Source organism: Patagioenas fasciata, chromosome 6, assembly GCF_037038585.1.
Source record: "Patagioenas fasciata isolate bPatFas1 chromosome 6, bPatFas1.hap1, whole genome shotgun sequence".
Lineage (NCBI taxonomy): Eukaryota > Metazoa > Chordata > Aves > Columbiformes > Columbidae > Patagioenas > Patagioenas fasciata.
Window position 1 is genome coordinate 7,773,367 of NC_092525.1, and position 14,755 is coordinate 7,788,121.

Genomic DNA, 14,755 nt, shown 5'->3' on the forward strand with positions numbered 1-14,755 from the left:
CCGTGGCTGAGGAGGCTGAGGAGGCCGTGGCTGAGGAGGCTGAGGTGGCTGAGGTGGCCGTGGCTGAGGAGGCTGAGGTGGCTGAGGTGGCTGAGGAGGCTGAGGTGGCCGTGGCTGAGGAGGCTGAGGAGGCTGAGGAGGCTGAGGTGGCCGTGGCTGAGGAGGCTGAGGTGCACTGCGGTGTGGTGCAGGCGGGGCAGCCGGGCCCATGCAGTGCAGGGGGCACCGTGTCCTGCGCCGTGCCTCCTCCTCTCCGTCCGCGTGTCCGCTCTTCCTCTGTGTGTCTGTCCCGGGTCCTGGTGGCGCTCTCTGGGGAGAGCTGTCGCAGCCCGCCTTGCAGCCTGGGGAGCCGCTGGCCGTGGGCAGCCCGGGCCAGCGCGGGCGCTGCGCGGTGCCGGCTGAGCCCGAGGAGCCGCCTGTCTGGTCTGCCGGCGTGCAGGCCACTCACCGCTGGCTGCCCTGCGCCTGGTGCTCCGCCGGCTTCCCTCCAGACCAGTGGTGCCTTGTGCAGGGCACCAGCAGCACCTTGTGTGTAGTAAGCTGTATCCCGGGTTTCATAGGAGAGTGCTTTTGCTCACTTTTTCAGAGATCTGTTCCTGAGATAACTCTCTCTCGACAAGCCGTTATTGAAAATGTGCTAAAAAATCACCTTTTGTGATCAAATTACACTTAGCCAGAGTTTAACCTACAGCTGTACCCTGTTAAAAATGTTCATCCTCTACACTTCTGGAGCTTCATCTTTGAGGTCCCTTTGTGCCCTCACCAACCACCGTGCTGTGGCAGGAGCGTCTCTGCACGCCGGTGCTTGCAGCAGCCCAGCCGCCCCTTGGACACGCACAGGGGACACGGGGTGGCACGAGGCGGCACCCGTGGACACGCACAGGGGACGCGGGGTGGCACGAGGCGGCACCCGTGGACACGCACAGGGGACGCGGGGTGGCACGAGGCGGCACCCGTGGACACGCACAGGGGACGCGGGGTGGCACGAGGCGGCACCCGTGGACACGCACAGGGGACGCGGGGTGGCACGAGGCAGCAGGGGCCGAGGCTCCGGGGTGCTCAGTGCAGAGAGGCACACTTCAGATGCAGGTGACAGGACTGGTCTTATTCAGGTGCTCTAACCTTGTAGGGACTGAAATACTCATTTCAGTGCTGAGATGTTTGCAGGACTACATGTGCTTCACGCCCTGCTGAGAGAAGCTAGTGACAGCAATTATCAGAGACTTTTCTCCTCAGTCGTTTAATAGTAGCAGCTTCTCTTTGATTCTACTCTCAGAGAGCAGAATAGGAAGCGCTAATCTCCCTGGCATACAGCAGACACCTGTTTGATAAGTGGTAATTGCACTGTTCCTGGAGGACTGTGCAGTGGTGCTTGTTTCCTTTGTAACAGAACTCCACTCTAAGCAGAGCAGAGCTTCTCTGGAAGACCTATGAAAATCCATTACAGCAGATTGAAAGTGTTCGGGACTCTGTAAACAGTTTCACTTTAAGTAAGCGTGTGGTAAGTGGGGTTGCCGTGTAATAGTGGAAGAAAGTTGTGTATAATTGCAGCATCACTTCTGTTTTATGAGAGTGAGGATGTTTGCTATTGCTAGAACTTCACTGGGGTTTGTTCTAGTGCGTAGAGCCTGATGTAGTAGTGTCAAATGCTTCCTTTAACAGAAGTGGTATTTAAATAATGTTAAGTTAGTCCATAGATGACTTTTAAAACGCTTAGAGTGGAGCTAATCCGCTCCTCTGATGGGATAGTTAATAACACGCCTCACGCAGCTCGGGTGTTCCCGCTTCTCTGAGGAGGCCTGAGATTCAATGATGGACTTTAGAAGAGTCAAAGAAAAGTAACTTCAGTTGGATGGCTGAGAAAATCCAGTCTAAAATGCTGGGAATGCTTTACGTTTGGCTCCTTCTTAGAGGTCTCTGACTAGAAAGACCCTTTATAAATGCATCATTTTTATTTAGTTGTGTTTTTGTTCTTTCTCTTGTCACACTCAAAACCATTATACAAACAAGCACATTCAATATGTAGTCTTAGGAAAGGAATTACACGAATGTATTTTTAATTGTAACTACCCCAGCACAACCATTTACCATTGATGACTACTAACGTGTTGATTTGTATTGATATGATTTATTATTTCCAGTTTTGAACTCATTTCATTTAATTGAGGAGGGTATGTACTCGGTGCTTTTAATTCTGCTGATGCAAAGAGTTAAAGGCCTTTTCATAAATTCCAGGTAAAGGAAACAGGGCAAACCAGAAGCACTGATCGTTTTCAGCAGCTCGCTGTCAGGAGCCAGTGCAGCGTGTGTTCAGGAAGCTGGCACTGCAGATCCCGTTCCTGGAGGAGCGATAGCCGGGAGGACGAGGCAGCGCTGAGTCCCATCGGGTGTGAGCCGTTTGTTGGAAGCGGTGCTGAGCACAGCTGCTCGAGCTCTGCCAAGCACCGATACAGTGCTGGAAGCAGCCCGGGCGCGCTCCTGTTTGCCATCCAAAGCATCGCACGGTGCGGGAAGTAAATGGCATCCCACCATGGACCAGAAACGTGCCAGCGTTGGCTGATACTGTCTGTGAATGCAAAGCAGTTCCCAAGATGTATCTGAATATCTGTGGGCAATACGTGATCTGGATGAGTCAAACTGGTTGTTGGTTTGTACTGTTGTTTGTTGTCTCACTTTCAGTTGTTTCTTACCTTAAAGATCTGTTTAGCAGTTTTGTGTATCGTCTGAACAGCAAAAATTAGATGATGTGTGATCAGACAAACAATTCTATTATTCCATCTTCTATGGCGGTTATGTGAAGAAAATACCAGAAAACTAACACAGTCTCAACACGGAAGCCAGCAAATGGAACAGGATGGTGTTAGAACCCCAGTTACTTTTCAGCCCTTATGCTGTGAAGAATTTTGAGGAAAGGAAGGATAGGAAAATAGGTTAACTCTGTTCATTGCTTTTGCGGCTGTTATGAGTCTAAATCCGTGTCAAGTGCAGCTGAACTTTTCGTGGCTGCCATTAGAACATCAGCAGCAAGCGAGCAGTGTCACGAGATAGCGTAACCAGACCGCAGAGCGTCGATGGTGGGTGGGCTCCTGCTGGTGCTTCCCCGTGGTTTTGGGTACCAGAGGGATCCTCGTCCTTTCTCCTGTAGATCTTTTGTTTACCTTGGCCCTCATTTGGCAACGTGGGACGGGTCGGCGCTTTGACTCCTGGCGTTTCTTGTCCCCAGAGCAGCCCCTGCAGCTCGGGAGAGGGGTGGGCATCCCAGATGCTCTGTGCACAGCCCTCGTCAGCCTTAGCGCAGCTTGTTCGCTGCAGTTCCTGGGCCGTTCAGGAACGTACGCTGAGTTACGACCAGTCCACGGGCATATAAGCTTTATAGATGATATCACACAGGTGTACTTATTAATAAGCCCACTTAACCAATTTACATGCGCAAGTTTTAACCACTAAGTAATTAGCGAAAGCCTTGCCGAGGAACTGGAAATTTGGGAAATGTGTCATTATTTGCATGTCAGTGTAAAGCAGTTACTAAATTAGAGAGTGCGCGTTGTGACAAACACGAAGCTCCTTTACTGCTGCTTTGTGAGCGCACGTTAACGTCAGCGCGACGTGAAAGCGCGGCTGTCCCTGCACGGACTGCAAATCCCGGGGCAGGAGCGCACAGTGAATGGCCGAGGCTGGAGCCCAGCGCGCTCGATCGCCGTGGGCAAGAAAAACCCCTCTGAAAGACCATTGAGAAAACGTATCAGTGGAAAGTAATTAACTCGAGATCCACAATTAGCCTCATGGTCTATACCTAACTGTGTTCCAGGTCTTTCAGCGTTGATTTAATTCTGTTACCCTGTGTTTCAAATAGCTGCAAATGGCTTGGCAGATTTTTTGTCCTTTTTAATATTTACAGTTTTTGTCCAAGAAGAAGAATGAGCTCTGTAAGTGATCACGGGTATTTATTTCAGTCTCTGAAGGATATTTCTTTCTTATTAGAATCTGTTGTACAAGAAAATATTATTTCCTTTTTGTTTCCTTTAAATATATTTGTGGTTTGAAGCAACACGAAGTACTACAATATCCTGCTGTAATACCTAACTTGCCTAACTAGGCTTGACCAAATGAGAAATAATCCAGACCAGGATCATTTTCTCTTTCATTCAGCCGGCAACCAAGAGCAGTAGATTCACGGGAACGCGGCTGTGACGAGCGCAGCCGGAGCGAGAGCCGGCCCCGCACGGACCCCGCGTCCCGGGGCTGCCGGCTCCAGAGCCAGCTTGGACGGAGCTGTCGCTTGTGCTTGGGAGGCTGTATCGCGGTTGTGCTGGGGCCCAGCACCCCTCACCGTGTTTGTGAGGCTGTATCGCGGTTGTGCTGTGGCCCAGCACCCCTCACCGTGTTTGTGAGGCTGTATCGCGGTTGTGCTGGGGCCCAGCACCCCTGACCGTGTTTGTGGGGCTGTATCGTGGTTGTGCTGGGGCCCAGCACCCCTGACCGTGTTTGTGAGGCTGTATCGCGGTTGTGCTGGGGCCCAGCACCCCTCACCGTGTTTGTGAGGCTGTATCGCGGTTGTGCTGTGGCCCAGCACCCCTCACCGTGTTTGTGAGGCTGTATCGCGGTTGTGCTGGGGCCCAGCACCCCTGACCGTGTTTGTGAGGCTGTATCGCGGTTGTGCTGGGGCCCAGCACCCCTGACCGTGTTTGTGAGCCTGTATCGCGGTTGTGCTGGGGCCCAGCACCCCTGACCGTGTTTGTGAGGCTGTATCGCGGTTGTGCTGGGGCCCAGCACCCCGTCCGGTGTCTCTCGGGAGCCGCGGGTGCCGGTTCGCGGGGCCCTGGGCCCTCCCGCCTCGTCCCTGCCCCGGGTGCCGTTTTCCACGCGCCGGGTCCGGAGCATCCTGACGCTGCTGCTGCTTCACACGTCGCGTGAAGATCTCCCTTTGTACGGCAGCAGAAGGAACAAGATACGTATGTTTAATATGCAGCCTTTTAGAATAAACCACAGAAGAGTTTTGGAGAATTCAGCAAAGCCATCTCTTAATCCAAATCTAAAGATTTTATCAACACTTTTTGGATTTATTCATATTTAAGGCACTTTTTCCACGTCAGACCCTTTTTAACTTTGGGGTTCTGTTTTCCAGCTCCAGCATTCCTTTGTGCTTTTCATCGTCATCGTAGTTCGAAGATCTACCATGGGAACACCGCCGCGCTCCCTGGGCTGGGTTTGCTGCCGGCTGTGTTGACAGGTTAGGTGGCGTTCGCTGGCACTGCTCTGGTGGCTGCATAGAAACCTCTCCACGTTAAGCTGCGATAAGTCACTGTCACGGTGCTAATGTGAAGTGACGGGTCCAGACTGGGCTCGGTAACGTGAGGAACCCGAGCAGGTGTGCGGGGTGGATCTTCCCATGGGCCCGCTCAGCTTTAACAGAGGAAAGGAGGAGAAGAAGTGAAATGAACCTTGAATAAAGCTGTCAGCAGCAATTATCTCAGCAACACTTTGTGAGGAGCTGAAATAGCCGTGCTGATGTAGAACCTGAGCGCACTCCACCCCAGAGATGTTTTCATCCCGTTAGTGTTTAAAATGAAACATTCAATGCCTGTCAAGATTTTTTTGCATAATGAAAATGAAGTTATTTTCCAGAGGAAGTTAATTTCAAGGGCTGTCAAGTTTGTAAAACTCTTCTGTTCATTTTAGTATTTGTACAATAGTTTAATGAAACAAACAAACCTGGAGCACACTTGAACTGTTTTTCCCAGCCAGTGCTATTTGATGTCACAAGACGCAGTGACTAATGTAGAATTACATCTGCTGCCTGTTGTTGTTCAAGGAGGGATGCGGGTTTACCTGCTGGTAGATGAGCAGTTGGTTGATTTGGGTTTTTCTAATTGTGTAATAAGCTTGGCTAAAACTGTTGACCAGTGTAGACTGGAGAGAGCCCTTCGGTCTGCACGGGAAATCTCTTGAAGTCTCGTAATCAGTTTCATGGGACAAAAAAAGCCTGTGTTTCAGTAAATTTGAACAAAAAGCATTTAATAGTCTTGGTTGTTAAATTTACAGTGGGGTACTTGGTTGTCGTTGCTGTGATAGCACTTGTTTTATAGATATGATGTATTTCTGTACGGATAACAGCAGTTTGACTAACAACAGGATACTTGCTGGCTTTGAGAAAAGAGCAAAGCAAAAGATAACCATTAATTCACAGAAGACATTCAATCTCTCCAAGTTTTAAACATTACTTTTAAACATGAACATGCACGAGTTCTTAAATCACAGATCGCTTTGAGTTTGTGAGATTACACACTGAACACAAGACAGATAGTTTAATGTGTAATTACACCACGGTAAGTGGTGATGCGGGGAGGCAGGAGCCACGCTACTCAGACAGGATGGAGAAAACCCATTAATTGTTCTGTCTTGCCTGCTACCTTGGGGCTCCTGCTGCCCTTGGGCTGTGGCAGTGTTTGATCCCTGATAGGCCTTGTGTCCAAACCCAGCTGGCAGTGCCAGCTACGTGTAGAGTGCAGTAGTAAAGCTAGGACAGAACTGTTCCTTCGCAAACTTTTTGTTCCTTTTCAAACTTCAAAAAGGACCAGATTTTTCCCGAGCTACAAGAGAACGCAGACATACAGACGTCTGTGGTGTCGCTGACATCTGTCATACTTGGGAATTAGCTCGTGCAATTACAAATAGGAACAGTAAGTTTAACATGGAGAGTGACGTGCTGGATAAAGCTCCCTCCTCACCCCTCTGTCCTCACCCCCTCTCTCATCCGGCGAGGGGCAGCAGTTACCATCGTAATTACTTCAACAAGAAGGAGGATGGAATTCCATGGCAGCGGGAGGAGGCCCCCGGAGGCCTTTGCTGCGGCACCCTGTCTGCAGTCGTTCTGAGTCACTGCGCGTGGCGCGTTATGAAATGTACCTGCTCGTGGTTGTTTCTTTATACATTAGCCATGTATCAGTGAGTAAATCAGTAAATGAAAAAGCGAAGCAACTCGCATTTGAGCACAGTGAAAGGGCTGTCACATGGAGTATTTAAACCAGGATTAGGCTTCAGTCTGTAGGCAACAGAGCATTCATTTCTGATTAAGAATTTCTCATGTGATATATGTGTATTATGAGTCTCCACGTGTACTACAGCCCAACGTGCAGCTTCCAGAACGAGCTCTTCTTCAGCAGATGACCCCTGGTTTATGAATGTTATTTTGGGGTGACACTGTCACGTTTGTTCATATCTTTGCTTCCGACAGGTAATCATAGCTGGCTAATGCTGACAAGCCAGTTATGGCCCAGGTACTAAACGGTGGGCAGAAATTAGAGATCTGTTAGATTTCAGAGTTGATACATGCTGCAATAACAGTCATTAAAGGTGATCAGAAGTTGGTAGTTGTGGTGGAATTCACCTCCGTACAACAGCCGTGTTTCAGGGACTACTTCAATCTAGCGTGAATTTATATTCTTAACTCATTAGATAACTTTTTACTCACAGTGACTTTTAATAATACTCTGAATATTGCTCACATACTGCTATTGCTTCCAGAGTAAAATAAATGGGTATGGGTTTCCATATGTTTGTATAATCTCTACCAAAATTTGACTTCACAGTGTAAGGATATTTTTCGGGAGATAGTCTTCTCTTACTTGTTAAGCAGTGCCCAGGTTGTACAATGGTAACAGCAAGGCGTGAAACGTTCTCTAACCGATGCTGGGGTCGCGGCGCTGCGCGGTTCCCCGTTGTGGCCGTGGTTGATCGGCCGGGGCTCCGCGCCGCGGCACCACCGGCAGGTTCATCTGCAGCGCTGACGGGTGATCCGCGGCTTCATCTTCCCTCTTGCTCAACCGGGGAAAGAAGGCATTGCCTGTTTTCACCAGGGTTAATATCAATACCCAGCACATTAATGGTAAATCTGGAATTGGTTGGATGTGGTGCTCTGAGGATACCGCGTTCCAGAGGGACAGGCAGGAGCGGCACCACACTGGGTGGAGCGTGTCGTCTTGGGCTGGGTATGAGAGCTGCAGCAGCAGAAATGAGAGATGCTAGCCCGAAATATTCGGGATTAGGTAATCTGAGTGTTCCTTAACTGCTTTAGATTATAACAACCAAAAAGCTAAATTATGTGCTTTGTGTGCTAAGCCCAACCACCCTCACGTTCGAATACAGCACCCTGCTATTCGGCCAAGCGATGAAGCAGCGCAATGACGGCTTGTTGATCTTACCCTCCTTCCTTAACGTGCCTGTAAAAGATATCGGGAGCCTGGCCAGGCATCTGCCAGGGGTTTTGATGCTGTTAGATGGGGAACTCCGGTCTGTGCGAGTTTACGTTTTACCAGTATTTTATATGTTGTGGTAACTACAGAGCAAAGTTTCAGGCTTTAGACCAGCTGGGTTTTGTTTATTATTAAAAGCTTATAAAAATATTAATTAAAGGAGTGCATTATTGCAGAGAATACAGTTCTTATGCATTTGTCACAGGAGTTTCGTGGGTAATTGGTCCTGCCCTGCGTGTCCTCTTTATATTCGTTTTGCCAGTGTTGTGACCCGGTTCCCTTCAGCCCGTGCGCAGCCCCGCGCTGGAGCCTGGCGCTGGCTGTTCGGGCACGGGGCCGCCCGCTGGGGCCGCCCGCCCCGGCCCGCAGCACACGCGTCTGTGGGTCCAGCAGGCGGTGAAGTCATTCCGCATTATCTATACAAATAGGTGGAGTATTTTCAGTGCTCGTGGCAGGGAGTGGAATTTAAGGTTTATCATTTATTCTCAGTTTTTTGTTAAGGATGATTGAAAGTTATTTTACCTTACTGTTTTTGCAGGCTAATTAGGAGGACGCTGTATTTCTGAAACACATAATGTCTGTTATTCTGTGCCCTGCAAAGCAGTGATCATTTTGATAGGATCTGGAAAATCTCTGTGTTTCTTGTGCAGGAACCGTTAGGAAGACCATTTTAAACACACAGCCAGAGGTGTCTCTCTCGACGTCACTAAGAATTGTGGGGCATACAACACTTGTCATTGCCAAAGCGAGCGGGCTGTGTCTGTGTAAGAGCCGTTCACGGTGCTCGTTAAGCCCCCGTGTTATCCAGGCCGGGCTTAGTGCTTCTGAGGGTTCTCCCATGGTCGTCCCCCTTGTGACAGCGCTGGTGCTGAGTGAGGCATGGGGTGCTGAGGACGTGTGGTGCACAGGCGGCTCTGGACGGAGCAAAGTGGACAATTCCCGTTTTCACTTGTATCAATTCGCATGTTTTTAAGTGCAACGTGGGCTCAGATCTCCAAATGTTACCGAGGTGTATTTGCAGGCATCCAATGGTTTGTCTTTCTGATGACGGCAGCTTCTGTCCGTTGTCTGTCCGGTTGGTTCATCTTCACTGTAACATTTGCTTATTGGTTGGGAAAGAAAAATGTACATTTGCTTCATCATGGCGTATAAACATAGAAGTCGAAATGTACAAATAATGGTTTGAACTTCAGCGCTGATTTAGGAGATCATAACAATTTCAGACAGTTTTGAGTTTGCAGTTGCATTTAGTCTGTTTGATACTCTGTGCACACACCTGTAAAGCTCTGTTGTTGTTTCTTTGGATATTTTTACACAAGGAATCATTTTCGTTTTCCAGGCTTCTTTCTTTATGTTTACGTAATTAATTTGGTCTGCAGTGCAGTCCTCAGTTTGAACCTCAGAGCACCCTTAGGAACCTCCGCCGAGAGCGTGGTTTACTGAGCAGTGCTTGCTTTGTTTGTAGATGACCCTCGCCGTTGCGGGACTGACTTTTCCTTGCCATCGACTTACAGTCGGAAGAAGATCTTCACCTGTACAAACAAGGGAACAGTCGGAGGAGGTGAGAACACCATCTTGATTTTAAAAGTGTGCTCTGGAAAGAAGCAGGGAAAACTTGTTTTGCCATGGTCACCGTCCTTCACGTGTCAAATACGTCAGCAGAGTTGCATCGTAAAGGAATCGGTTGACAATTCCCGTAACGTGCCGCTGTGACCAAGTAAGGAGCTGGGTAAATGAGTTATTGAAGGAAAAGGGGAAATAAACTAAGCAAGCCACAATTTACTAAGCGTTGAAAAATACTTCAAATTAAACAGAAGGCTGAAACATAGTTTTAGTACTAGCAGAAGGAGGTGTTTGCAAACGGTGTAATCTCTCACTTTGTTGTTTCTAGCTATTAATAGTCTGAGTTAAAATTTCCAATGCCTTTGTCCTTCCTTGAAATCAATTTAATATAATGATTTTTCCCATTTCCCACACACCTTTCTCACTGTGTTATTTGGACACCTGTAGCCCACAGGGTGTCTCGCTGCACAGCAAGGACGTGCGTCCGTCTGTCCAGCCCGGCTGAGGTGTGAGGCCCGGTCAAGGTGCGGCCCTGGAGAGGAGCTGTTAGCCGTCAGAGGACGGGGAGACAGCGCTGTTCTAGCTGTGCCTGAACACACAGCAGCTTGAATAGATGGTTATTGTTTTCTCCGGGGTCTGCCAGCATAACTGTGTCATTGCTTCTTTACTTCATTCTTTCAAAACTACAAGTTTTTCCACCCTGTAGAATTTTCTGATGGCTCTTTCATCCAGCAGACATCCTTTACGTGAAGTTCTTCCTGTGTGGCTGTCGTAGGGAGAGGCCCAGCGGGTCTGGGGCTGTTTGCTCCGCTCGTGGTCAGTTACGTGCTGGAGCCGGGATCTCGCGTTCCTGAGAGCGTCGTTGCGCTTTCAGCGGTTCCCGTGGGTTTTCTGTGGTGTCCTGTCACCGTCACTCCGAGGCCAAGCGGAGCTGGAAGAGTTGCTCATGGGAAGAACTCAGTTTAGAGACAGGTGAATGTTGAACAGCTAAAACAAAGGTTTTCTGAGCTGTTCTGCATTTCAGAAGACAAGAAACCCAAAAGGTGTGACGATGGAAGCTGGAGGCGCAGATGGGACCTTGGCTTCCTGCGCAAAGATGTCGAGTTTTCACCTTTGTGTTGGTGTGCCAGGTAAACCACCCTGGCACTCAGCAGCCTGGTGTGCCAGGTTAGGACTGCAGGTGCTAAGTTTGTGTACCGGAGATGGCCCCCGTTCCAGGGACTGCGCCCCAGCGTGCAGTGTTGTACCTGGGCGTCTAGAAGTGTTCATAGTGTGTGGCTTTTCTCCCTCTTTCTTGTGCAGTTAAACCAGCTTTAGTACTGTTAGATGGGAAAGAGCATGAAGCTGGGTAAGATTTGCTCAGCTATGGCTATACTGAGCCATTTCCTTACGTGTTTGGTCACATATGTCTGCCAGCCAGCCTCCTGGTAACAATTAGATCTTATGTGTAAAACAAGCTGATAATGTTGCATAAAACAGTACAATAAGATGCAGAGTATCAAGGTTTTTTCTAGAAATGTGTAAGTATGTTTCAGCGCGTGTGTGTTCCGTGTTTCACCTCAGACGATGTCTGCAATAGCGGCTGATGCTGGGTCTTGGTTCTGTCTCTGTGCAGCAGTGCACCGATGTTCACATGGTCAGTGACAGCGATGGAGATGACTTCGAAGATGCGACAGAGTTCGGAGTGGATGATGGAGAAATGTTTGGAGTAGCATCCTCTGCCCTGAGGAAATCGCCAATGAGTAAGATGAATTAATTCAGTTAATTCAGTTACAGCAGCAGCGGGGGCGGAGATGGGTCTGCGGAACATGGAACGGGAAAGGATCTGTTGGTGCGATCTGAGGGCTGTTTGAGTGTCGTGACGAGCGATGCAGCAGATGAAGAGGCTGCAAACGTCATCAGCGACTGTAGTTCAACAATAGTAGTTCAGCTCAGAGAAATTCTGATCTCTAAGCAAACGTTCCTGTAGATAACTAGACTTCTGCTTTCCTGTGCTGAAAACTCTCCAGATTTCAGCTTCAGCATCGTGTGGTGATCAATGTTTTTAGTCATTTACGTTAAACGAGTTTCTCAGTGTTTATTTGCGCTTGAATTTTGAAAAAGGTTGAGCAGGAGCAGTCAGGTACCTCCTACATGCAACTATTTACTTCAGGCTTGCATTAGTCTATCTATATCTATATCTAGAAGCAAATATGTGTAATAATATGGAAAACTTTTTTATCATTATGTATAGGAAGTTTGAAAAAAAAGAAAGAAAAGTAAGTAGCAATATAGTGGGTGACCTTCCAGAGCAATCCTTGTGTTTTAATATACTAAGTGAGTCCAGAGCGTTCAGTCTGAACAAGTGCCAGATCGCATTATACGGACGGGATGGCTTTGCTGTTTGGAAAGCTTGAATGTACTCATGAGAACGGGCCTGGAAAGGTCCCCTCTCTCTGAAGGCTGACAGTGTTCCATGAAATGTATGTGGTCTCTCGGTAGGCACTTCGCCAAGCTGTCCACATAAAGGATCCGTGAAGCAAAGTGACTTTGCATGTGAAAATCTGTTTCCATAGGTTGCGTTTAATTTATAATTTTCATTTTTTTAAGTGCCAGAAAATGCTGAAAATGAAGGAGATGCCTTATTACAATTTACAGCCGAGTTTTCTTCGAGGTAAGCTTACCCGTTAGCTGCGCGCCTCTCGTGACACACGGGGTCACGTGCAGTGAGTAATGACAACGAAAAGAAACCCAGCGTACGTGTGTTCTTACGGATCATTGCGTATTTGGGCATCCTAATCTGATTTATTTCAACGAAACATTTTTAGAACTCTTTCTGAAATAAAGTATTTCTCAGTCCAAGTTAGAGTGACAGATTCTTGCCTTATTTAATTTGCCACTAATTAATATCATTATTTAATTTGCTAAGGGTCCAGAAGGCTGGTAAGGATTCTGATTACGTATAGTAATTTTAATTTGATATACAGGAACAGAGAAGCTGAAGCTCACGAATGCTGAAAAATACATAGAGTTGCAATGTGAGTTTCACACTGATGAAGTGGTTGGATAAATCTCGACTTTCACAAAGCATAGAAATGCTGTTTTTTTAACTTTATGCTACCAAATCATAGGTTGTTAAACATTTGCCATGTTTCATTGTTTAACGGGTGGACGGTGCAAACTGATGTAGTGCAAAGGCTGTACCGTCTGTATTCACTGCTCTGGGATGAGATGTTCATTTATAGATGTGAGGTGCATGGATGTGTAATACAAGAACAGCCTTCAGTTAACCTCTAAGAATATAATAGAGGAAATAAGTTATGACTGAAGAATTATATAGAACTGGAGATGTCTATGTATGGAAACAAAGTTTTTATGTTAAAATTCGTTAAGGTAGTAAAGTTACTTTGAGCTTTTGAACGTTAGGGAACAGGTGGCTTTAAAGGACAGAAGGGAAGTATGGAGAGGTGTAGCACTTCATCTTTCTAAAAGTTTAGCCAATATGTTATTTTCACAGAATATACGAATTACTTATCCGTGTCATTTTTAATTAACTGCAAGTTTTATCTCAAACAGATACGGTGACTGTCATCCTGTTTATTTTATTGGATCACTAGAGGCTGCTTTTCAAGAAGCCTTCTATGGGAAAGCTAGAGATGTAAGTGTGTATTAAAATTATCTAATCTGGGGGGGATGGAAATCACTGTTCATGTTTCATCTGTGGTTTAAAAAAGGTAAGGTAAGCTACGTCTTGGAGTTACCTTGGTTTTGCTGTTGGTGAAGAGCTGTGGTCGCTGAGTTGCTGGCTACAATCGTTACCGTGGCTGTCGGAACGGGGGGGGGGTGGGTCGGGCTCTCCGGGCACTCGGGCTGCGTTCTGGGTGGAGTCAGCAGAGCTGCTCCTTCTCCCCTCTCCTCCCCTCCCCTCTCCCCTCTCCCCTCTCCCCTCTCCTCTCCCCTCCTCTCCCCTCCTCTCCCCTCTCCCCTCTCCTCTCCCCTCCTCTCCCCTCCTCTCCCCTCCTCTCCCTTCCTCTCCCTTCCTCTCCCCTCCTCTCCCCTCCTCTCCCCTCCTCTCCCCTCCTCTCCCCTCCCCTCCCCTCCCCTCCCCTCCTCTCCCCTCCCCTCCCCTCCTCTCCCCTCCCCTCCCCTCCTCTCCCCTCCCCTCCCCTCCCCTCCCCTCCCCTCCCCTCCCCTCCCCTCCCGCGGTGCCTGTTCCGCAGCAGTGGCGTGCGTGCCCGAGCGCCAGCGCCGCAGAGCTGTTGGCGGGCGCATGGCGCCTGCTTTGGGGACGGCCAATGGAATTGTAAATTTGGATTGAACGGTCTCTGCAAGACAGGGCGCTTTTCCCCTGGTACAGCCTAGATCTGCCAAGTGAATTCCAGTACTAAGGTTTGGTTATTTAGCTTTCTGCACATCCAACCAGACAGCTCAAGTTTCTGTTATTCCATGCAGTTTTAAAATCAGTATTTTAATAAAACTAGAATGGGGATAGTTTATTTAAGTTTTGGTGACTCGAATTCACTGAGGAGAAACCCAAACCCCAGCATAATTAAGCACAGATAAAGCTGAAACACAAACAAGAAACTCATGCTGTTTAAATTTACTTTTTGTTGTCTCGATAGATATTTAATTTAAAATGAGGAGCGCTGTGGCTGCTGTAGGTGTTCGCGTTGCACGGAGCAGCTGTGTTGTGTCGGCCATTCCCGTAAGCGTGCGGGTTTAACACGCACACAGCTTCTCTCACTTTCAGGTTTAGTGAATGTTTTCATGTGTTTGTGCAGATTCAGAATATAAATGGATACAGAACAATCAGTGGCAGAGTATTAATTCACAGTAACTCGCTAAAGTTGGAACTTGGAGCATGTTTAAAACAAATTGAATTATTGACTGAACAAGAAAAATGTTTGTGTCAGAAGGTTCCCTTTGTGCCATTTCGTCAGAAATGCTGACAGCGCCTCAGT

The 14,755-nt window shown here is 48.0% G+C and overlaps 1 protein-coding gene across 2 annotated transcripts in view; it reads left to right on the forward strand.

The window, feature by feature from the left end:
* FAF1 (Fas associated factor 1) overlaps nt 1–14,755 on the forward strand; it is a 155,555-nt gene that overhangs the window by 88,471 nt on the left and 52,329 nt on the right. For both annotated transcript variants that reach the window (XM_071809880.1, XM_065842071.2), the window contains 4 exons: nt 9,718–9,813; nt 11,431–11,557; nt 12,405–12,468; nt 13,371–13,452. In XM_071809880.1, coding sequence (XP_071665981.1) covers nt 9,718–9,813; nt 11,431–11,557; nt 12,405–12,468; nt 13,371–13,452 — 369 coding nt within the window. The remainder of the gene's footprint in view (nt 1–9,717; nt 9,814–11,430; nt 11,558–12,404; nt 12,469–13,370; nt 13,453–14,755) is intronic.